This window comes from Prinia subflava, chromosome W (genome assembly GCF_021018805.1).
Source record: "Prinia subflava isolate CZ2003 ecotype Zambia chromosome W, Cam_Psub_1.2, whole genome shotgun sequence".
NCBI classification, from domain to species: Eukaryota; Metazoa; Chordata; class Aves; order Passeriformes; family Cisticolidae; genus Prinia; species Prinia subflava.
Genome location: NC_086282.1, coordinates 3570491 through 3596125, shown reverse-complemented (window position 1 = coordinate 3596125; position 25635 = coordinate 3570491). Strand labels below are relative to the sequence as shown.

The 25635-nt window shown below is 46.1% G+C and overlaps 1 protein-coding gene across 1 annotated transcript in view; it reads left to right on the top strand.

Moving 5' to 3' along the window:
• The first annotated feature begins 685 nt into the window (after positions 1–685).
• Positions 686–25635, top strand: part of LOC134563376 (ephrin type-A receptor 5-like) — a 234604-nt gene continuing 209654 nt past the window's right edge. The window contains 3 exon segments of the mRNA XM_063421260.1: positions 686–698; positions 1668–1732; positions 23763–23769. Coding sequence (XP_063277330.1) covers positions 686–698; positions 1668–1732; positions 23763–23769 — 85 coding nt within the window.

Genomic DNA, 25635 nt, shown 5'->3' with positions numbered 1-25635 from the left:
AAGCAATCCAGAAATGAAAACCCTGAGCCACTAAATGTGTTTTGCTCAACATCACAAAAATATACTTGACCAGGTAGAACATGTATGCCTTGTGATAGTGTCCTACATTAATACTTGCATTAGTTGTGAAAATATATGGGTAGACAAATCGCTTTTAAGATAAATGTTTGCCAGATCTGATAACTCTGTGGTGGTTTTTTTGTGTTTTGGCCTGGTTTTGTGTACAAGGGACTACAGCAGTCAGCCTTCAGTGCAGTACAATGATAAAGACCAAATTGATTTAGAGAACTTTGTTTTTTCAAACTAAATAATTTGCTTAGTCTTCATTTGTTTTTAAATATTCCTTAATATTTTAAGGGAGCAAGATTTGCAGTACAGTGTACTATGCCTCTGTAAATGGTGTAACTGCGGGTTAGTTATGATACATGCCTTCTTCAAATTTGTGCATGCAACCTGTTTCTTTTTCTTCTGTAGCAATCTTTAAGTACCTACATCGATGCAATTCTCAAGGAAAGAGCACAAAACCTCAGCACTCATTTCATACTTGTTCTTGGTCTAGATAATCATGTGCTAGATAGTCTTGAAAGTCTGATTACCAAAACTTCCAGTGAGATTTTTAAAGAGCACACAGGGTGGAGGTTGGGAATTGAAGACCCAGGGAAGTCAGTTTCTTTTCAGGAAGGACATGAGTACAAAAAGTGAGGTCTTATGCAGACCAATATACTGAGAGAAGTGTGTTGTAATCTGATGAAGTGTGCTATTATGGTAGACAAAAGTTGCTCCTAAATTGAAATTTTGGATGATAATTGATGATTCAGAGACAGTCTTCTGCCTAGGAGATTTAGAGCCCTGGGTGTAGGAGGTGAAAGTTCAGCACCAGAAGCTGCTACAGTTTTTCTTTGCTGAGTTAAGTTTGTGTAGATTTAGTCACTTCTCATTTTTTATCCATTATTTCAGGTAATAAGAAAGGAAAAAAAAAAGTTTAAAATTTGGGAATAGTTTTTTTGGCTGTTTAATGTAAGTTGTTGGTTGCTTGTGTGACTTAAAGCTACTCATGAATTTTTGTGTGTAGAAGAAAAAAGATCCCTTGCATAGCTTATAATGAAGATGTTAAAGACTTGGAGAAAAATGTGGAAGAGGAAGAAAATAATAGATTCCTGATGAGATTAATACTAGCACATACAATACTTTAAAATTAAATTCTTGTTTCATTTTTGTCCAAAGGGTGTGATTATGCCAAAAAATACATGCCACCTTGGAAGAAGTGTGTGTATGAACATGCATAGATGTTTGAGTGTATATTTATACCTGTATACTGTATGTCTTACGTATACACGTAAACACACAGTGTGCACGATGTACTTATTCCCCCTAGAACATCAAGGTCCTAAGAATGTGAAGGGACTGTATTTTACAGAAGTTCAGCGCATTTGCAACTTGGTTTCTGAGGAAGATCTCAAAGGAATAAGCTAATGCATGCATATAATTGTTTTCATTCTATGACCTCATTGTTAGAGGAGTTATTCCATTGTTATTCTGCGTTACAGAAATCCAACTTCCTTGGTTAATTATAAACAATCTGTATACCAGTCATCTAAACCTTGAAATATCTGCTGAAATTTGTAATCCATCCTTCCTCTTTAACAGTTTTTTTCTTCTATTTTCAGTGAATTTACTGGACTCACGTACAGTAATGGGGGATCTAGGATGGATAGCCTACCCAAAAAATGGGGTAAGTCTCTGCTGTTGTTTGCTTTCTCTCTCACAGATTATACTAATCGTTTCCATTCGGAAAGTAGACTACTGGGTTTAAAAACTCTCTAGAGTGTTTTGTTGGCAATGGAGGGAAAAAATAAATAAAACAACAAGCTGTGACTGAAGAAATGAAGCTATATGGCTAGGGGTTTGATTTATTTATGCAGCAGAGCCAGCCACAAGTATTAGAAAAATAATCATGAGTCAGCCTCCTCACTCCTCCCCCCTCACCAAGAAAATCCATGAGGTTATTTAAATTTCTCTTAAATTATAAATTCTTGGTTTTTTTCTTGAGCCTTTGCCATAAATGTGGAACACATCTTTTTGTAAGTTAGCTTCTGAAAAGCAAGATCTGGAAGATGACTGTTAGCTTTAAATGGACAAGGCTGTTTACAAATATATCTCAGATTCATGGTAAAGTTCCGGGACCTGATAACACTGAAATAGGAGCTGAGTTTTAAGCACCTTGAAGAGCCTCTGTCCCTTACCATTGTCGGAGTCCAGGACATCCCTCTGGCCACCCTGGAGGGTTTGGAGACCAGACAGGGGGGTTTGGGATCTGTACAAGGGGGTCAGCCAGCCTCACACAGAGCCCAGGAGGACACTGCTTTTGATCCCTGGCCATAGGAGTGAATATCCACATTGTATGAAGAATCACAAGCTGAAAGAATTCAAAATAAGTAGTAGTTAGTTTATCACAGAATGTAGATTTTTAGTATATGGGTTTGAAGAGACAAGATGGAGGAATTGGGGAGTGGTCCTGTCCTCCTTGTTCTTGCTCTCGTCCCCCATCTTTTGCTGAGTTGGATTTCAAGGATTGGTTTAGAGTAGAAATGACATGTTAACATAGGTAGCATGTATTGGCAAAATTTTGTAAATAAAAAGTACGTTTTGGATGGTGTTGGGTCAAGGAGACCGTACATAAAGTCTTGGACCCTCTGATCCAGCCAGTCCGCCGCGTGTCCTGCTCTGCTAGGGATGCCTTCCAGAGCTGAGAAAGAACTGAAAGATAATGAAAGAATAAACAACCTTGGAAACATGGACTGGCGGACTCAGCTTGTCTTCTCTGGCTCTGGCATGGGACCTTTCGGGCAAGAAAAGCTCAAAAGCTCTATATACCTCGGGGAACAGCAACCCTGAGGAGAATCTCAGGGAATAGCAACCCTGAGAGAGAACCCTATATACCTCGGGGAACAGCAACCCTGAGGAGAATCTCAGGGAACAGCAACCCTGAGGTACCATTACCTGTATTAAGAACAGTTCAGCCTCAAGAAAAGACATCTGAAACAACAATGTCTGTGAGTTAAAGGAGGGTGCCAAGAGGATGGAGCCAGGCTCTGCTCAGTGGAGCCAAGCAATAGGACAAGAGGCAGTGGGCAGAACCTAATGCACAGGAAGTTCTACCTGATTATGAGGAAGAACTTGGTTATCATGTGGGTGATCTTGGGTTATTTTGTGGGTAGCAGGTTGCCCAGAGAGGCTGTGGAGTCTCCCTCACTGGAGATATTCAAGAACCCTCTGAACACAATCCTGTACTATGTGCTCTGGGATGACCCTGCTTGAGCATAGATGTTGGACCAGATAAGCCCTCCATGTTCCCTTCCAACCTGACCCATTCTTGTGGTTATGTAGCTGAAAGAACCTGGCCTCCTAATTTTATACTTGAAATAAATGGTGGAGTTTAGATGCATTAATACCCTCCAGTGTATCTGCTTGACCTGACTGCATCATGACAGCAGTCTTGGCTGTGATTTTTCACAGAATCAGAGAATAATGAGGTTGGAAGAGACCTCTAAGATCATCAAGTCCAACCTATGCCTTAACACCTCAACTAGACTATAGCACTAAGTGCCATGTCCAGTCTTTTTTTAAACACATCCAGAGATGGTGACTCCACCACCTCCCTGGGAAGACAATTCCAGTGCTTTATTACTCTTTCAGTGAAAAATTTTTTCCTAATATCTAACCTGTACCTTCCCTGACGTAGCTTGAGACTGTGTCCCCTTGTTCTGTCAGTTGCTGCCCGGTGGAAGAGACCGACCCCCACCTGTCTACAATCTCCCTTCAGGAAGTTGTAGAGAGCAATAAGGTCACCTCTAAGCCTCCTCTTCTCCAGGCTAAACAACCCCAGCTCCTTCAAGCGTTCCTCATAGGGCTTGTGTTCCAAGCCCCTCACCAGCCTTGTTGCCCTCCTCTGGACACGCTCAAGCATCTCAATATCCTTCCTAAACTGAGGGGCCCAGAACTGGACACAGTACTCAAGATGTGGTCTCACCAGCACCGAATACAGGGGAAGAATGACCTCCCTGCTCCTGCTGGTCACACAATTCCTAATGCAGGCCAGGATGCCATTGGCCTTCTTGGCCACCAAGGCACATTGCTGGCTCATATCCAACCGGCTGTCGACCAGCACCCCCAGGTCCCTTTCCGCCTGAACACTGTCCAGCCACACTATCCCCAGCCTGTAATGCTGTAGGGGATTTTTGTGGCCGAAATGTAGAACTCGACACTTAGACTTATTAAACTTCATGCTGCTGGACTCTGCCCATCCATTCAACCGATCTAAGTCTCTCTGCAGAGCCCTCCTCCCTTCCGATAGATCAACACAAGCTCCCAGCTTAGTGTCGTCTGCAAATTTACTAATGAAGGACTCAATGCCCTCATCCATGTCATCTATAAAAATATTAAATAGAACTGGTCCCAGTACAGACCCCTGAGGGACACCACTGGTGACTGGTCGCCAGCTGGATGCTGCACCATTCACCATCACTCTCTGGGCCCGGCCATCCAGCCAGTTCCTAACCCAGCGAAGAGTGCTCCTGTCCAAGCCGTGGGCTGCCAGCTTATCTAGGAGTATGCTATGGGAGACAGTATCAAAGGCCTTGCTGAAGTCTAAATAGACAACATCCACAGCCTTTCCTGCATCTACCAGACGAGTTACCTGGTCATAGAAGGAGACCAGGTTGGTCAGACATGACCTACCCTTTGTAAACCCATGTTGACTGGGTCTGATACCCTGGCCATCTTCTAAGTGCTGTGCGATACCACTCAGTATGAACCGCTCCATTATCTTACCTGGTACTGAGGTCAGGCTAATTGGCCTGTAATTACCAGGATCCTCCTTCCTACCTTTTTTATAAACAGGTGTCACACTGGCCAGTTTCCAATCGCCTGGAACCTCACCAGTGAGCCACGACTCCTGATAAATGATGGAAAGCGGCTTCGCAAGCTCATCTGCCAGCTCTCTCATCACCCTAGGGTGGATCCCATCTGGTCCCATCGATTTATAAATATCCAAGTGTCCCAGCAGCTCTCTGACTGCCTCCTCTTGGATAACAAGAGGACCATTCTGTTCCCTGGCACCACCTACCAACCCCTGAGGACAGTTATCTTGAGGATAAGCTGTCCTACCAATAAAGACTGAGGTAAAGAAGGCATTAAGCATTTCCGCTTTTTCCTCATCTTTAGTTACTAAGTTGCCTGCCTCATCCAATAAGGAACCGAGGCTGGTTATACCCTTCCTTTTATCACTGATATATTTGTAAAAACTTTTTTTATTGTTTTTAACAGAAGTTGCCAAGTTAAGTTCAAACTGAGCTTTGGCCTCCCTGATTTTTTTTTCTACATGCCCTAGCAGCTCCCTTAAATACTTCTTGAGAAATCAGATCCTCCTTAAAAAGATGATACATCTTTTTTTTATTTCTAAGTTCCTTCAAAACCTCATTGCTCATCCAGACTGGACGTTTGCCTCGTCGACTCTTCTTTCGGCACAAAGGGACAGTCTGTTCTTGTGCCCTCAAGATTTCTGTTTTGAAATACACCCATCTCTCCTGGACTCCTTTGTTTTCAAGGACTGTTTCCCAAGGAACTCTCTGAATAAGTCTCTTAAATAGGCCAAAGTCTGCCCTCCGGAAGTCCAGTGTAGAGGTCTTATTGATATTTCTCCTTATTTCACCAATTATCGAGAATTGTATAATTTCATGATCACTGTACCCCAAGCGGCCTCCAACCTCCACATCTTCCACCAGCCCATCTCTATTTGTGAACAATAGGTCTAACAGTCCCTCCCCTGGTGGGCTCTCCCACCAGCTGTGACAAAAAGTTGTCCTCCACACACACTAAAAATTTCCTGGACTGCCTTTTTTCTGCTGTATTAAGTTCCCAGCAGATGTCTGGCAGGTTGAAGTCACCTACAAGAACAAGGGCTGATGATCCTCAAACATTGTTCAGTTGCTTATAGAATAAGTTGTCCACCTCTTCTTCCTGGTTGGGTGGACGATAGCAGACTCCCAGGAGGATGTCAGCCTTGTTGGCCTTCCCCTTAATTTTTACCCATAGGGACTCTACTTCATCATCATTAGTTTCAGTACCTATGACATCCAAAACTCCCCTAATATAAAGGGCCACCCCTCCACCTCTTCTCCCTTTTCTGTCTCTCCTGAAGAGCTTGTAGCCATCCAGTGCAGTGCTCCAACTATGTGAGTCATCCCACCACATCTCTGTGATGGCAACAATATCATAGTTCTGCTGATGCACCATGGCCTCTAGCTCTGCCTGTTTGTTACCCATGCTGCGTGCATTGGTGTACATGCACCTCAGCTGGGCTACTGATTTCTCCCCTAACACAGTCTTATCATCCTTGGGCCTGCTTCCAGACAGCCCAGATGCATCCCCTTCCCCCTTCAAACCTAGTTTAAAGCCCTCTCAATAAGGTCTGCCAGTTCATGAGCTAAAAACCTCCTGCCCTTAACAGAGAGATGTATCCCATCTGATTCCAGTAGAGCAGGTGCCATAAAGGTTGCTCCATGATCAAAGAATCCAAAATTTTGCCGATAACACCAACCCTTGAGCCATTTGTTAAAGATGTGGGTTCTCCTATTCCTTTCATCATTTTTCTCTGCCACCAAAGGAACTGAGCAGAACACTACCTGTACACCTGTCCTATCAACCACTTGACCCAGTGCCCTAAACTCCCTTTTAATCACCTTGACACTCCTTTTTTCAATCTGATCACTGCCAGCCTGGAGTATCAGCAGTGGGTAATAATCAGAGGACCGAATCAGCCTAGGAAGTCTCTCAGTAATGTTTCGTACCTGGGCTCCAGGGAGGCAGCAGACCTCCCTGTGGGATGGGCCAGGTCGACATACGGGGCCTTCTGTCCCCCTCAGAAGGGAATCACCCACTACGATCACCCTTCTTTTTTTCTTGATGTTAGAGGTGATAATCCATTTTTTTGATGAGTCATAACTGGAAGTCTCACTGGGCAGATAATTTTCTTCTAAATTATCTGTCTAGCTCTCTAGATCCAGGGCCTCATACCTATTCTGAAGTGGCACTTGGCTAGGGGATGGAGGGCAGGAGGGATTATTGTTACTACCATCCCGAGCAGGGACCCATTCCCATTCCCCTTCATCTACCAGGTGCCCCTCTATTGCCTGAGAGTGAGAGGCATATGAGTCCTCTGACTCCTGGTGGGTCTCCTTTAAGGATGTAAGGGCTGAACTCCACCAGTCTATTTCCCTTTCACTATCCCTGATACTCCTCAATCTTTCAATCTTTTGGTCTTTAATTTGGGGCATCTGCAATGCTGTAGTGGGACAGAGATTTGGTGAAGTCTTGAAAGGCTGATTTCTGCACCATACTGGGTATTCCTGTCAGTTCCTGAAAGCCATGAGCACTGTGTGAGGTGAGAAAGCATCCTAAGTTAGAAATGCTGCATGACTGAGCCCTCCAACAGGCCAAGTCTCAGAAATGTGTTATTCCAGAGTTTTAGTCACCAGATGAAACAGACTGCATAATTGTCTTGGACTTCAGTTGGATTGTTATATAGATGGTGTTTATATAAAATTCAGCCAACCTTGAAAAAAAAAACAAACATATATATATTAGACAGTAGATAAAGTCTGGCTTTCTGTATATTCTGTGTGTATCAAAGGTTGTAATGTGATGGCAGCCTCAGATAAGCTGCATGTTTACAGGCACTGGTTACAGCAGGGATGTGAAAACTACACAGGGATCTAATTTTATTTTCAATTCATTCCAACATGTAATGCTGTTACAGTTAGTCTATAAACTTTTTTTTTTAATCTATTGAATTAAAGCTGAGAATAAAACTTACTCAGCTTGCTTGTGTGGGCATCAGAATAACCAGTGGTAGATATGCTGGCAGAGCAATATTTTGGTGCCATTTTTGTTGTTTAAAATTTTGGGGGGTCCCCGGGGGGGGGTCCCCCGGGAGACCCCCGGGTCCTATGGTCGTGGTTGTTCCCGTGCTGGCAGGCAAAGAGACTTCAGATGCCAGTGGGGTGCTGATGAGGTGAGGGTTTATTCACTGAGGGAGAGGGGAAGGGAAGGGAAGGGAAGGGAAGGGAAGGGAAGGGAAGGGAAGGGAAGGGAAGGGAAGGGAAGGGAAGGGAAGGGAAGGGAAGGGAAGGGAAGGGAAGGGAAGGGAAGGGAAGGGAAGGGAAGGGAAGGGAAGGGAAGGGAAGGGAAGGGAAGGGAAGGGAAGGGAAGGGAAGGGAAGGGAAGGGAAGGGAAGGGAAGGGAAGGGAAAGGGAAGGGGAAGGGGAAGGGGAAGGGGGAAGGGGGAAGGGGGAAGGGGGAAGGGGGAAGGGGGAAGGGGGAAGGGGGAAGGGGGAAGGGGGAAGGGGGAAGGGGGAAGGGGGAAGGGGGAAGGGGGAAGGGGGAAGGGGGAAGGGGGAAGGGGGAAGGGGGAAGGGGGAAGGGGGAAGGGGGAAGGGGGAAGGGGAGCGTCCGGAGGCCTCCAGGGGAAGAGGGGCAAAGAGGGCAAGACCCCTTGCGTTAGCATTCTTAACACAGAGGTTCAAAGGGGCGCGGTAACATTCTCCAGCCAATCAGGTTACAGATACAGGATACTGCAGGGAGGGTACAGACTTGGGATAAACCATACATTTTCCAGGGGTGAACAAGAGCAAACCATTTCCATAAAATGCAATCCCACAATGGTACACCATAAAGATCCCAATATCCAGTTCTTAAAGGATAATTTTAATTTTTTTAAACTTTTTGAACATCTTCTGGCACTTTTCCTGTGGTATAAAGCACAGTTCTGATATATTCCAATGCCGTTAAAGGAATATCAGTAGAAAAACAGGACTGATAAGTTCAGAACATGTCTGGGTCTGTATGTCTAGACGAGTAAATCAAAAGTTAGCTATCCTACATGTAAGCCACAGTTGTATCTTTTCATTATTTGGGGAAACCTTTCTATATTTACAAGCTCAGTTTCCAAAGAGCACACAGAAGTACACTCAGGAATGCCAAATTAAAGGTTAATGACTCAATAGGGAGAATTTTTTTTCCTCAATTAACTTCTGCTTTGTATTTAAAAGTGAATTAAGCAGTTGGTTTTCAAATTTCCAGAAACCTCATCTTAATCTTCTTTGTTTTCATGGGACATCATAACAATCCAGGAGGTTAGTCCAACTGTTTTTTGGGGGTTTTTTGACTAATATATATGCAGTATTTTATAAGCACTAAAAAAGGTCTTCCCAGAGTTACTTCTCTAACTGCTATATCTGCTCTACAATCAGCTACACTGCAGTTACACACTCTTTGTTTAATTTTTTTACAAGATCTACCTAATATAACTATTTAAAGTCACTCTCACTTCAGGATTTGAATTTGGAAGAGGAGGGAGCTTTAATTGACATCAGAGACAGGTATTTTCATGCGTTTTGAGGCATTCTCATACGAATTTGTTATCTCAGGATGTTCTCCTAGGGAAAATTTTCAAGGTCCCTGTATCTGTCTGCACATGTCCCCCATGAAGGAAAGGAGCAAAAATGTCAGGATGTGTCACACTTTGCAACACCATAGTGTGTAGATACAAACCATGTTCTGAAGTAAGCTTTTTGATGCATGGTGTTTTATTACTGCTGTGAACAGTATCCTGTGGAGTGCAATCACTTTTCAACAGTGGTGCAGTTCCAACTGAAGATACATTGGTACTCTTCCAGTGTGGCTGCTACTTGATTTTTCATTATAATCTTAATGGAACTTAAATGCTTTTCTTAGAACCATAACTGCTAGAAGTAGGAGACTGTATCAGTTGCTGTTAAAGAAAGCAAGTGTTTAGTGTTTGGCATTGTATGGGAGTGCTTGGGAGAAATTATCTTCATATCACAGAGGCTCAAGCTGGTCGGATTTGAAAACAGATTTCCACATGTAAAACAAACAAACAAAACCCCCCAAAAAGCTCCTACCAAGGCAATTGGGATAAGAGGTCCAGGCAAGCCAAATGAACTTGCTTTTGGCAGATCCTTTGTAGATATCGTAGTCTAAATTTCTATTACAGCTGTGTGCTATGATAAATTTTGTATATTGAATCTTTAAAACATTCCATGCTCCAGAAAGGTCCAGCTGCCCTTGTTAAGTCTCTTGTTCACCTCATTTTTGCTGAACACAATGGGAAAATGTGTTCTAAAGTGGGAAATGAAAGCAGCATTGTATGGGAAGAAGACTGACTCTCCAGCCTGGAAATAGATCAGGCGTAAAGGTAGACCTGTTTCGTGCTTGTCATCTCAAATGAGGAGGCACTACAGCCACTTGCGTCCCCACAAGATCAGACCTTGATCCACTGCTGAACAGCATGTGCTGGCTCATCTTGTGAGTAGTGGGTTTTATGGGAAGGGAAACGAGCACTTCAGTCAAGGTTGTTCTCTGAAGCACTTTATCTGGTGAGGCACTTGTTTGGTACTGGTTTGGGTGGTGACCATCATCCTTGCAGCCTGGTTGGCCTTCATATTCCCCATTCACATAGAAGGTAAGAAAAATCCTCCTCTTCCTTCATATGGGGTACTGAGGGATTCATAGGAATGAGATGACTGAAATATGCTATGGGCAAGTTGGGTTTTGAAACAATGTCTCCTAGTGTGAAGAACCAGCTGCTGAGCAGGAGAAAGGGCTTTCTTATTTCTGCTGCTTTTCCCTGAAGGATAAGTAAATTGTGGTAGTGTGGCTTCCTGGCAGCCCTGTGTGGGTTCAGCAGCTTGCAGTAGTTGTGCAGTCAGCCCTTAAACCTGCATTTTATCTGTTAAAGCATGAGCAAAATTCCTGTGAGGTCCTCATGGCCATGGAGCTCAGAAAAGGGACACTATCCTTGACAAAAGAGCATGGTCGGCATGGAAAATGCTGTCCTTTTTGTACTCAAGTTAGGAATTGATCCTGTTATTACATGCCAAAGGGACAATTTTGACTTTTTTTTTGCAGCTCTTGTAAATTTGTTTTAGCTTGAAGGAGGTTACTGTAATTACCAGAGGCTATATCAGGAAAGTCTGGTCCCTTTTATGTAGTAGGGAGCCCTCCAAGCACGTGAACAAAACCAGTCAGATTTTCTATTAAAGGCTTGTACAGCAGGTCTGCAAATTTTTTTACCTCTGGACTGATTCCTGGGGCACTGCTTAGGATTGCCCAGAGTGGGCACATCAGAGGTTTGTGTGCACATTGTACATGGCTGTGACACTGGGCAGCTCTGACCTGCAGAAACTGCCTGTACTGCTCTGTGCTAAACATACATTTTTATCATATGGAAGCTCGCAGAGGTAGTAACAAGAGTAAGTGCTGTGACAGGAATAGTCAGGTGAGGTCTGGCAGTGTTTGTAGGCTATATTGCATCCTCTTCCTCCCTTGATTTGGCAGGAGGCTGTCATGTGTTTCAACTTGCTGCAAAGCCATAGCAGGGGCAGAAGCTACAGAGCACCCTGCAAACCCATGCTGTGCAGTTTTACTTGGTCTGGCCAAGTGAAAACAAAGTTGCTGATTAAAATAAAATATTTCTTTAGCAGGTTTGATTTATTCAGCAATTATGTCTGATTTTTGTTCCAGTGGCTATTATAGGGCAGATATACTTGTTTCAGACCCTCCCTCCTTTCACTGTTACTTTAAAACCTTTCTTTACAGATTAGAAGTACTCTATTTCTGTCCAAATCAGAGTGCTGCACACCTGCTTTGCTTTTGCATAAAGGGTTCTCTTCCATCTCCTGCACCTCACGTTGATTTCCCTGAACTTCCTGTAGCACAGAACAGGAAAGTCCCTGTGGTCCTTGGGGTATTGGTTCTGTGCTGTGGCTCATTGCACAGCTCCATGTGATGGCTGTTTTTTTCTTTAGGCTCAGACTGGAAAGTAAACATGTACGGAAGAACCTGGTCCTGTGGAGATGTTCATTTTCTGCAATGAATAAAGAATTGTGAGGTAGCTAGATGATTTCTTGCATGTGAGCAGCAAGAAGGAAAGCAATTGCGCCTCCTTTGAATGGTTAGTTGTCTTGGTTTGAAAGACAGATATCTGCTAGGAAGGGGCAGGACCTCCCTAGAGATGGAGAATTCAAATCCCCTCCCTCCAAATTATTCCAATTAAAAGGAAAATTAAAGGAGCTTTCAGGCAGAGGTATGGGGGTAGGAATAACAGTTCTTTACTAGTATATATGACAAAACGACAAACAAACAACAACTACAGCATCAATAATAAACAGAACCAAGAACCTTGAGGGCTTTCTTTTACAAAAGCCCAGAGCAGTTTGATCTGGGTGCCCCTGCAGGGCTCCGAGAGGCCGAACTGGAAGGAAGGAAAAGTCCCGGGCTGGTGGATGAGATGAGGTCTGCGCTGGCAGCTGGAACAGCAGGGGTGTCCCGGCAGGGCTGGGCAGTGCAGGGCTACAGAGTAGCAGGAGAGCCTCAAAGGTCCAAAGAAGCAGCGGCGGTGGGGGGAGAGGCTGGAGAAAGCGAGTTCAGGATTCCCGGGTACACAGCAGATGACGATAGATTTTCCCAGGACGAGGCAGAGGCAGAGGGCAGCCTGACCGTCCTCCTCGGCGCTGAGAGCAAGAGTGCTTCCCCCTCCCCCAGATCTGTCTTTTTGCCTTTCCCCAAAGCTAATCATCTCTCCCGTCTGAGGGACACTCCCAGGGACTCAAAAACAATAGGTGTAGCTTCGTGCTGCTATATCCCTCAAGCACTCTTTTTGTCCTGACTAAGTAGTCATTAAGGCTTCTTGGAAACTTATGGGAAAAAATTCTGTGAGAAGAGGAAAAAAAAAACAAAACCAAATCTAACCCCCAACATCATCCACCCCGAATTTTTTTCCATACCAACCTATTACATTGAATTTAAACCTTCAAAATATATATATATATATACACATGCATGTCCTAAATTATATACATCTATACATACAGATATGGGTACAGACACATGATGTGGGTAGTTCATCCTAAAACAAGGTCTCCTTGAGGTATGCATCGGGTCTCGCCATCCCTTTGCATCACCCACCAGGTGCATCCTGGTCCCTGAGCGAAGACAACCCCACGGGTGGGATTGTCTTTGCTGGAGGCAGAATTAATCCAAACAGTTTTTCCCAGCATACCTCTCATGTGTACTACTGGAACCTTATCTCCATCTGTTGTTCTCAGGGGCTCAGATTGGGCAGGGCCTGCTCGGTTGGTGGAACCTCGAGTGTTCACTAACCATGTGGCCTTTGCTAAATTAATCTCCCAGTTTTTGAAAGTCCCCCCACCCAATGCCTTCAAGGTGGTTTTAAGCAGGCCATTGCACCGTTCAACTTTCCCGGCTGCTGGTGCGTGATAAGGAATATGGTACACCCACTCAGCGCCATGTTCCCTAGCCCAGGCTGCTATAAGGCTGTTCTTGAAATGGGTCCCATTGTCTGACTCGATTCTCTCAGGGGTGCCATGTCTCCACAGGACTTGCTTTTCCAGGCCCAGGATGGTGTTCCTGGCAGTAGCGTGAGGCACAGGGTAGGTTTCCAGCCATCCAGTGGTGGCTTCCACCATGGTCAGCACGTAGCGCTTGCCTTGGCGGGTTTGGGGAAGGGTGATGTAGTCAATCTGCCAGGCTTCCCCATACCTGTATTTGGACCACCGCCCGCCATACCATAGGGGCTTCACTCGCTTGGCCTGCTTGATTGCAGCACATGTCTCACAGTCATGGATAACCTGAGAAATGCTGTCCATGGTTAGATCCACCCCTCGGTCTCGTGCCCACTTATAGGTGGCATCTCTGCCCTGATGACCTGAGGCGTCGTGGGCCCATCGAGCTAGGAACAACTCTCCCTTGTGTTGCCAATCTAGGTCTATCTTTGACACTTCTATCTTGGCGGCTTGATCTACTTGCTCGTTGTTTCGGTGCTCCTCATTAGCCCGACTCTTGGGGACGTGGGCGTCTACATGGCGGACTTTTACAGGTAGCTTGATTACCCGAGCAGCAATGTCTTTCCACTCATCAGCAGCCCAGATTGGTTTTCCCCCACGCTGCCAGTTGGCCTTTTTCCACCTTTCCAGCCAACCCCACAGAGCATTGGCTACCATCCATGAATCAGTGTAGAGGTAGAGCTTTGGCCACTTCTCTCTTTCAGCAATGTCCAGGGCCAACTGAACAGCCTTGAGTTCTGCAAGTTGACTTGATCCACCTTCTCCTTCAGTGGCTTGTGCAACCTGTCGTGTGGGGCTCCATACGGCTGCTTTCCACTTGCGGTTCATCCCTACGATGCGACAGGAACCGTCAGTGAAAAGAGCGTAGCACGTTTCTTCTGCTGGCAGCTGATTATACGGTGGAGCTTCTTCGGCACGTGTCACTTGCTCTTGTTCCTCTCCATCTGTGAGATCAAAGTTTTCACTTTCTGGCCAGTTTGTGATTATCTCCAAAATCCCAGGGCGATTTGGGTTTCTGATACGGGCGCGCTGAGTGATGAGGGCAGTCCATTTGCTCCATGTGGCATCGGTGGCATGGTGGGTAGAGGGAACCTTTCCTTTGAACATCCACCCCAGCACAGGTAGTCGGGGTGCCAGGAGGAGTTGGGCTTCTGTGCCAATCACTTCTGAGGCAGCCTGGACTCCTTCATAGGCAGCCAAGATTTCTTTCTCTGTTGGGGTGTAGTTGGCTTCAGACCCTCTGTAGCTCCGACTCCAGAATCCCAGTGGTCGACCCCGAGTCTCACCAGGCACCTTCTGCCAAAGGCTCCAGGACAGGCCATGGTTCCCGGCTGCAGAGTAGAGAAAGTTCTTCACCTCTGGTCCTGTCCTGACTGGGCCAAGGGCCACTGCATGAGCGATCTCCTGCTTGATCTGGGCAAAGGCTTGTTGCTGTTCAGGGCCCCAATGGAAATCGTTCTTCTTGCGGGTTACCCGGTAGAGAGGGCTCACAATCTGGCTGTACTCGGGAATGTGCATTCTCCAAAAGCCTATGGCGCCTAGGAAAGCTTGCGTTTCCTTCTTGCTGGTCGGTGGAGACATCGCAGTGATCTTATTGATGACCTCAATGGGAATCTGACGCCGCCCATCTTCCCACTTTACTCCCAGGAACTGGATCTCCTTGGCAGGTCCCTTGACTTTGCTCTTTTTGATGGCAAAACCAGCTTCCAGGAGAATCTGGATGATCTTCTCTCCTTTCTCAAACACTTCCCTTGCCGTGTTCCCCCACACAATGATGTCATCAATGTACTGTAGGTGTTCTGGAGCTTCACCCTTTTCCAGTGCAGCCTGGATCAGTCCATGGCAGATGGTGGGACTGTGCTTCCACCCCTGGGGCAGTCGGTTCCAGGTGTACTGCACGCCCCTCCAGGTGAAAGCAAACTGAGGCCTACATTCTGCAGCCAGAGGAATGGAGAAAAACGCATTAGCAATGTCGATTGTGGCGTACCACTTCGCTGCTTTGGACTCCAGCTCGTACTGAAGTTCCAGCATGTCCGGCACAGCGGCGCTCAGCGGTGGAGTCACTTCATTCAAGCCACGATAGTCCACAGTCAGTCTCCATTCCCCGTCAGACTTGCGCACAGGCCAAATGGGGCTGTTGAAGGGTGAGTGGGTTTTACTGACCACCCCTTGGCTCTCCAGCTCTCGGATCATCTTGTGAATGGGGATCACAGCATCTCGATTCGTCCGATACTGCTGGCGATGCACTGTCGAGGTGGCAACAGGTACTCGTTGCTCTTCTACCTTCAGGAGTCCTACTGCAGATGGGTTCTCTGATAATCCAGGCAAGGTGTTCAATTTCTTAATGCCCTCTGCCTCCACAGCAGCTATTCCAAAAGCCCATCTGAACCCCTTAGGGTCTTTGTAATAGCCATTCCTGAGATAGTCTATGCCCAGAATACTCGGAGCCTCTGGGCCAGTCACAACCGGATGTTTCTGCCACTCCTTCCCGGTCAGGCTCACCTCGGCTTCTAACTGAGTCAATTCTTGTGATCCCCCTGTCACCCCGGCAATGGAAATAGGTTCTGCTCCCTCATGTTCTGACGGCATTAGGGTACACTGAGAACCGGTGTCAACCAAAGATTTATATTTCTGTGGCTCTGATGTGCCAGGCCATAGAACCCACACAGTCCAAAAGACTCGGTTTTCCCGTGCCTCTTCCTGGCTAGAGGCAGGGCCCCTCTAGCACCGGTTACTACTCTCTTCCTGTGTATACATAGTAGAGGTTCCTTCAAGGGGGTCTGACAGAGCATCCTCATTTCTGTAATACCTGACAGCCTGGTCATGGGAGGCTGAGGCTACCTTCATTCTAGTGGAACCCCCCCGGTTAGTGTTTCTCTCTTTGAGCTCACGCACCCGTGCTGCTAGGGCAGAAGTGGGTTTCCCATCCCACCTTCCCATGTCTTCCCCATGGTCACGCAGGAAGGACCACAGGTCAGCTCTTGGGATGTACTCTCTCTCTAGCTGAAGGACGTTGGGTTCTGACTCTGGGGCCTGTGGCTCGCACCGGTGCCACATGGGAACTGTTCCTCCTCATCTCCTCCCTCACCTCCCTTATCTCCTCTTGGAGTTCTTTAACCACGGCAGAGACCTGAGTCTGTATTGGGCCACTGATCATACTGTCAAAATTTCTAAGCTTGCTGGCTACAGAACCTACAGTCACTCGGCTGGTATCAGCATTAATCATTGACATGAATGTTTTATATTCAGATGGCCCTTTAGTTGCTAGATTCCACAACATTTGCCCTGTGCACCTGACGTTGTCGGGGTCATTGTTATGCTGTCCATCCCTCCCAAAAACCACCTCCAGTATTGCCACTTCTCTCAGCTGTTGGATCCCTTCCTCAACAGTCTTCCAGCGCATGCTAAGGTGGTGCTCCTGCATTCTGTCTCTGTGGACAAACCTCTCCCTTACACTCATTAAAAGCCGGTCCCAAAGGTGAAGGGGTCCTTGCTCTTTTACAAATACCTGATTCACACCTGAGTCTTGGGTCAAGGGTCCCATATTCCTTGCCTCACCACCATCCAGTTGCACACCTCTACCCATAAGGTCCCAGACCCTAAGTAACCAGGCTGTATAAGGCTCACGTCCCCGTCGTGCAACATCTTTTTGCAGAGTACGGAGATTTTCATATGACAGGGACTCGGTGATGATCTCAACTTCTGGCTCCCCTGTGGGTTGTGAGGGCCTTCCTTTTTTATCCTTATCACTTGGGTGCTCTGATTTCACCTTATATTTCTTCCTTTCCACAGGGGCAACTGCTGCTGGCTGTGACTGCCCCTGTGGTTCAGCTGGAACCTGGACAGTTGTAACGTCTGTGGGTTCCACTGCTGCACCTTCAGACTCTTCCTCTTCAGGGCAGGGGGAGGGTTTGCCAGCAGCTGGGGCTAATGAGGCCACCACTAGGGAAGTGTGCTCCTTCAGCATCTTGCCCATCTCCTTCACCAGAACTCCCACCCAATCTGGGTGGTTCATTCCTGAGGTGGGCTTTATGTCAGGGTCAGGTGGTGGGGCAGCATCCCCAGTCTCTAGGGCAGTGTCAGGCTCCATGGCAGCACTCTCAGTCTCTAGGGTAGTATCTTTATTCTCTGGGGTAGGTATCAGGGTGGTTACCCAGGCCAATCTCCCCTTATCTTGGAATATTAAATAGAATAGGCCTGTGAGCAATACTAGCCATTGTATGATATCATTAGCATTCAGAGAGGATTTAAACCCTTCAAAAACTGGTGGAATAGACCCAAAGAGCTGAGTAAAGGGTTGGGAAAAAATTTCCCCTGGTGTCATTTCCTCACAATAGGTACCATTTTTAAAGTAACCCCACAAACAAACACTTAGAGTGTGATAGCCATGTATCCATGTGCCTGCCTTCCAGAGGAAGTTAAAAATCCATGAATTCCTCACCTTATTAACCCATAGTGCAAACTGGATAACAGCCACAGTAGCCTTAGTTATAGGGCCCATGTTTAAATAAGGGCCTGCAAATGGGAGAAACACAGCCACAACCACATGCCACCCAAACCAAGGTAAGCTAGACCACATGATGCTATTTAGGGAGGTTTCTATACCCAGTGCACAAGGTCACTTAAGAACTGTTATTCCTTTTCCTCTCAATGCCCTCAAGCCCCACGTTGGGCACCAATAGTCTGTCTTGGTTTGAAAGACAGATATCTGCTAGGAAGGGGCAGGACCTCCCTAGAGATGGAGAATTCAAATCCCCTCCCTCCAAATTATTCCAATTAAAAGGAAAATTAAAGGAGCTTTCAGGCAGAGGTATGGGGGTAGGAATAACAGTTCTTTACTAGTATATATGACAAAACAACAAACAAACAACTACAGCATCAATAATAAACAGAACCAAGAACCTTGAGGGCTTTCTTTTACAAAAGCCCAGAGCAGTTTGATCTGGGTGCCCCTGCAGGGCTCCGAGAGGCCGAACTGGAAGGAAGGAAAAGTCCCGGGCTGGTGGATGAGATGAGGTCTGCGCTGGCAGCTGGAACAGCAGGGGTGTCCCGGCAGGGCTGGGCAGTGCAGGGCTACAGAGTAGCAGGAGAGCCTCAAAGGTCCAAAGAAGCAGCGGCGGTGGGGGGAGAGGCTGGAGAAAGCGAGTTCAGGATTCCCGGGTACACAGCAGATGACGATAGATTTTCCCAGGACGAGGCAGAGGCAGAGGGCAGCCTGACCGTCCTCCTCGGCGCTGAGAGCAAGAGTGCTTCCCCCTCCCCCAGATCTGTCTTTTTGCCTTTCCCCAAAGCTAATCATCTCTCCCGTCTGAGGGACACTCCCAGGGACTCAAAAACAATAGGTGTAGCTTCTTGCTGCTATATCCCTCAAGCACTCTTTTTGTCCTGACTAAGTAGTCATTAAGGCTTCTTGGAAACTTATGGGAAAAAATTCTGTGAGAAGAGGAAAAAAAAACCAAAACCAAATCTAACCCCCAACATTAGTAAGGCCAAGTACTGAAAGCTGGGGGGTAAATTCAGGTAGACTGATTCTACAAGATGCTTCTCATTTATGTAGGATATTGGTGGTCTTGATTTTTTGTTTGGTTGGTTTGGGGTTTTTTTTGGTTTTTTTGTTTTGTTTTGTTTTGTTTTCCAAGCAGCATTTCTGGCTTTTTTTTTTGAGGACAGGTACCCTAGGGTGCCTCTTTAAAGTTAAAAATAACAGCAGTTTTAGATTACTCAGCATGAGTAATTACTCAGGAGTTTGGGACTGGTAAACCTTTTAGCCTGCGACCAGGGAAGGTACAAACAAAAAGAACAGGGAAAATTGAGAGCCCATCACCAGACGAAACCTCACTGGACGGTCCCCTGCTGAGCTAGTAGTCTGGCGATACCAAGTTAAGACTTGGGAAAGAGGATACTGAATATAATCTAGTTATATTTCGAATAGAGAGAATTTGGAGTAGGAGAGATGGGAACCTATCTTAGCAGAGTTCAGGAAAGCCCCTCGGGAGAGATTACCAGTGAAAATATTCCCATGGGGAATTCCATTGGGATGGCTGTTGGAATGTTGGCAGGAGTGTCCAATAAGGAGAAGAAAATCTAAGGAAAAGATGATATATTTTTGTATGGAGGTCTGGGGAGGGAAGGAGATCAGAAAGCATGTAACTTGGCTGGTGTTTGGTACGTTCAAGCAGTGGACTTGTCAGGCTTGTGCAATTATGTGAAAAGTAAAGAAAGAAGGGAATTTGAGGAATAGGACTAGGCCCAGCTGTGGGAACGAGTGCGCATTAGGTTGTATCCGATGAGAGCTACTCGGAGGGACGAATGGGAACCCTTAGATAACCTCCCCCCTCCTTATTCAGTACATACCCCCCCCACCTGCACAAGCCCCCATCCCTTCCCCGGTGCCTGCGGGAGAACCATCCCAGTCACCACCACCAGCCCAAGCTCCTCAGGTGGTAGCTTGGTCACCACCGCTTGAGAGCCAGATCCCGCAAATGGAATTTCAAATTCTGCAAATGCCTCCTCCACAGCCTCGGATTGTCCCGCCCTCCGAGGAACCCCCTCCAGGAGGAGAGTCGGCTCCCCTTCCTGGCCCCAGCCAGCGCACATCTAGGCTGGCGGCCACACCCTCGGTTAGGAGAACTCGGCAAAAGGGGAGAAAAACTAGTGAGGAAGAAAGTGAAAATGAAGAAGACGGGCACAACTTACTCCCCTTAAGGGAAGTGCCCACTGTCCCCGGAGTTATTGGATACGTAAACATTCCCATTAATACCATGGACATGAGGGCATTTAAGAAGGATATGAGAAGATTGATGGATGACCCAATAGGTGTGGCAGAAAGGCTTGATGAGTTCTTGGGGACGAGTATCTATACATATGAAGATATAACAGCAATCTTGAGGTCACTGTTTAACCATGAGGAAAGAGAATTAATCAGGCAGGTTGGAATGAGGGAATGGGAGCGCAGAAATCCCCAAGGTTCATACGGTAACGTAAAATGGCCCAGTCAAAACCTGGGGTGGAGTGCTCAATTCGATAATGACCGTCGGAGCATTACTGATTTAAGAAATTTGGTGATACAAGGTATCAGGGAGGCAGTACCAAAGGGCCAGAACATCAGTAAGGCATTCAATGAGTGTCAGGGGAGGGATGAAACACCCTCGGATTGTCTAGACCAATTAAGAAAGGGTCTACGAATGTATTCGGGAACAGACCCCAGCTCCCCGGTAGAAGTGTTGTTAAAGACAAAATTTGTGGCCAAATCATGGGAAGATATCAGGAGGAAATTAGAGAAAATAGAGGATTGGCAGGCAAAAGGATTGCAGGAACTACTTAGAGAGGCACAGAAAGTCTATATGAGGAGGGAAGAGACACAGCACAAAGTACAAGAGAGAGTACTGGTGGCCACCATCAGGGAAATGCAGAGGAAGGAACTGCCTCCCAACTCTGGGAGAATGGGAAGGAGTAGCGCCAGGAGAGGGCAGTCGCCCCCAGGTAGAAGGGATCCGAGAAAGTTCAAGGAACAACCAAAGTGTTATTACTGTGGGAATAAGGGTCATATAAAAGGGGATTGTCAGAGGAGGATGAAGGACAAGCATGTTTTTAAGGTGGACGCATAGGAGTGTCTTGGGCTCTTTTTCCTGGGGTCTAGACCATCTAACAAGCCTAAGATAAAATTAAGAATAGGATCCCACAAGGAAGAGATTTTCTTCTTGGTGGACACAGGAACCGAGTGTTCCATGGTCCAGACATTGCCGAAGGGTTGTGTTAAAAGCCAGAATGCTATGATGGTAATAGGGGCAAAGGTGGAACCCTTTAGAGTTCCAGTTATTAAGAATGTGGTGATAGAATCAGAAAATAAAATTTGTGTGAGAAATGTACTATTAGTAGAAGAAGCGGATTACAATCTGTTGGGAAGAGACCTGATCATAGCGTTAGGAATAAATTTAATAGTCAAGGGATTGGACATAGTGGTGAGTTTATACTGACTGACAGAGGAAGATGAGAGCAAGATAGACCCTGTAGCCCGGCACAACCAAAGGGAAGGAGGAAGGATAGAAATGACCCCTATTTCTATAGAGATCCAAAGGCCCGAGGAACCCATAAGGATAAAATAAAATCCCATTTCCATGGAAGGATGGAGAGGGCTGAAACTTGTAATTGATGATTTGGTAAAATGGGGAATTTTGGAACCATGCCTGTCCAAACATAACACCCCGATCCTGGCAGTAAAAAAGCCTGACAGGAGCTTTAGGTTAGTCCAGGATTTAAGGGCTGTGAATCAAAGAACAAAGACTAGTTTCCCAGTGGTGGCCAACCCCTACACCCTCCTGAACCAGATCTCCCCTGAGGACACTTGGTATAGTGTGATAGATCTTAAGGATGCATTTTGGACATGTCCCCTGGCTGAGGATAGCCGAGATTTTTTTGCATTTCAGTGGGAGGATTCTGAAACCCATAGAAAACAACAATTTCTGTGGACATCCCTGCCCCAAGGGTTCACTGGCTCCCCCCAACCTCTTTGGCCAGGCCCTAGGACAATTCTTAAGCCAGTTTGTCCCAACAGAAGGGACAAAGCTTTTGCAATATGTAGATGATTTATTGGTTGCTGGACCTAAGGAGGAGCATGTGAGGGCAAGTATTATAGAGTTGCTAAATTTCCTGGGGAAGAAGGGATTGAAAGTATCTAAGTCAAAATTACAATTTGCTGAACAAGAGGTAAAATACTTAGGACACTGGCTTACAAGAGGGAAAAAGAAATTAGACCCGGATAGAATCGCTGGAATTATCTCATTACCACCCCCGCGATCAAAAAGGGAGGTTAGGTAGTTGCTGGGACTTTTAGGTTATTGTAGGCAGTGAATTGAGAGTTATAGTGAAAAGGTAAAGTTTCTGTATGAGAAACTGACCACTGATAGGGTGAAATGGACAGAGCAGGATGAGACAAAATTTGAAGAATTGAAAGGGACCCTTGTTACTGCTCCTGTACTAAGTCTGCCAGACATAAGAAAGCAATTCCAGCTGTTTGTAAACGCTAGCAACCACACGGCACATGGAGTGTTAACCCAGGACTGGGCAGGAATCAGAAAACCGGTGGGATATGTCTCAAAGCTTTTAGACCCTGTGAGCCGAGGCTGGCCAACTTGTCTGCAGGCAATAGTGGCAGTGGCACTAATGGTAGAGGAAACTAAGAAGGTTACTTTTGGGGCACCTCTGGTGGTATACACACCGCATAATGTTAGGAGTATCCTGCAACAAAAGTGGCTCACTGATGCCAGGCTACTAAAATATGAAGCTAATACTTATTCATTCCCCCGAGCTGGAGATGCAGACTGCCGCGGTCCGAAACCCCGCCCAGTTCCTGTTTGGAGAAATATCAGAGGAATGTAATCATGACTGCTTAGAAGTGGTAGAATTGTAGACAAAAATAAGGCCAGACTTAAAAGAGGAGGAGCTAGGAGAGGGCGAGAAATGGTTTGTGGATGGATCTGCAAGGGTAGTAGAAGGGAAAAGGAAGTCTGTCACCATGAGATTTTCCTAGTTTGTTGAGCGTTCATACTAAAGTAGAAGTGTGCGCCTTCTCACGCTCGTTCATGTAAACAGATCGTGTTTTGTAAATATTGTCATTGTTTTGAATTCCTTCTCCAAGAGAAGGGGAGGTTGAATGACAGCCTCCTTGACCAATGTGGGTGAGAGGTGGGAATGCCACTCTCCAATCCATGGTCACCTCGCAAGAAGTATATAATAGGAAGTAATAAACAAAGCAGGAGGATTCTCCCTGCTGCACTGATGTCCCCAAACTCCGGGCTCCATGTGTCTTTCTGGCGAGGCTCACAGCGACAGAAGTCAGGATATGTGGTGGTGGATGGAAAATCAGGGGAGGTTATTGAATTGGGACCCTTGAACGCAGGCTGGTTGGCACAGAGTTGCGAACTGTATGCAGTTCTGCAAGTGCTAAAAGGACTAAAGGGTAAACAAGGCACGATTTTCACAGACTCCAGATATGCCTTCAGGGTGGTACATACATTTGGAAAGATCTGGGAGGTGCGAGGGTTGATTAGTACCCGAGGAAAGGGACTGATCCACCAAGAGTTAATAAAACAAATCTTAGAGGCTGTAAGGGGACCCGAGGCTATTGCCATAGTACACATGAAGGGACATCACGCAGGGATGCAATTCAGGACCTGGGGAAACAATTTAGCAGACAGAGAAGCAAAGAGGGCAGCTCTTCTAGTGATAAATACCCCAGAGGTCAGGGAGGAAAATACCCTAGAATACCCTTTCAGGTTTTCCCCAAAAGAGATAGAGGATTATAAGAAGTTGGGGGGCAAGTGGGAAGGTGACAAATGGAAACTACCAGATGGTAGAGAACTAATATCAAAAGAATATACAAGAAAGATCCTGAACAGGCTACTTCAGCAAACTCACTGGGGGGCACAAGCATTGGCTGAGCATTTTCTAAAATTTTTCAGGTGCAAGGGAATCTATGAATTGGCTAAGCAAGAGGTGCTAGGATGTATGGTATGCCAGAAAATAAATAGGACAAGATCAAGACAGACCCCCTTAGGGGGATGACCCCTGGCATACCGTCCATTTGGAAGAATCCAAATAGACTTTACAGAATTACCCAAGGTGAGGAGGTGCAAATGCCTATTGGGGATAGTGGATCAGCTCACTCACTGGGTAGAAGCCTTCTTTAGTGCCAGGGCAACAGCCCGGACTGTAGCAAGAATTTTGCTAGAAGAGATTATCCCACGCTACGGTATCATAGATCACATAGATTCAGACCAAGGGACCCATTTCACATCTAAAATTATTAGACAATTGGCAGATACCCTAGAGATCCAGTGGGACTATTACACACCCTGGCAACCAAAGAGCTCAGGATGGGTAGAGAGAATGAATCAAACCTTAAAAGCTCAGCTATCCAAATTAATGTTAGAAACCAAAATGTCATGGATTAAGTGCCTCCCTCTAGCCTTACTGAACATAAGAACCATGCCAAACTCTGATAGTGGATTATCCCCTTTTGAAATGTTATACAGGATGCCCTACGAGCACAGGATGCCTGTGGGACATCCTAGATTAGAGGATGGTCAGATGCAACCATACCTAATAGCAATAAACAAAAACCTACAAGAACTTAAAAAGAAGGGAATAATAATGCAGAGCACTCATTTGGGATTTGCAATCCATAACATACAACCAGGAGACGAAATACTAACTAAAACCTGGAAAGAGGTTTCCTTAACCCCGCACTGGGAGGGTCCATTTCTTGTTCTTTTGACAACAGACACCATCGTGAAAACAGCAGAGAAGGGGTGGACACACCCTTCGAGAGTGAAAAGAATTGAAACCCGAGAAGGGAAACCCGAGTGGAAAGTTACCTCCTCCCCTGGGGACCTGAAAGTCAAATTACATCGGAGCTGCAGATGACCGAGAGAAGAGCAATCACTTGCCCAGAGCCAGAGTGTTCTTGTAACCCATTCATACACTTTAAATGCGAGTATTGTAACGAGATTTGGGTCGTGCATTGTAAATGGGGGTGGAGGCCTTCGGGGTTGTGCAGAAAGTGCTTTGAGAAGGAACAAGATCGGACCGTTTGGTTTTTAGGGTACACCACTTGCTTGGGGGTATTAGAAACAGATTCTGCTGAGTGGTATTTTCTATACCTACATGGGGTAAGGGGTAAATTAGGTTCCAAGGCTCAGGTATTAGCCACTGAGTGTCAAAGGACCAACAAAGTACCCTGCATAGCAGATCCAGTAAAGTTATCAAGGTGGGGCACCTTTAAAAAGAAGATATAGTGTTCAGACAAGTCAGAGGATCCAAGAGGAAAACCCCTGCTGCTGCAAAGATGGACTACCTCGCCGCTGGCTGCAACCCAGTGGGCAGAGGGTTAGGCAGAGGGATGTACCTGTGGATAACTCTCCTAGTCCTGAGCAGAGCCGTGTGCCCAATAATGGGTCAGCCTAACGAAACCCGGCTTAGTCTGGGAAGGCAATTAAAGCAATCCACCCTTGAAATCACTAAATATCGAACCCCAGATAATTTAGGGTACTATACCTTTAAGGACACTCTGTGCTGGGGTTTTACACTAACAAAGGAAAAGAGACAGATAAGCGAAAAGGCGTTACCTACAAGCTATTGGTCAGACTTGGTGCCAAAACAAAAAGCAAAAGAAAGATCCATTAGAAATAATCTG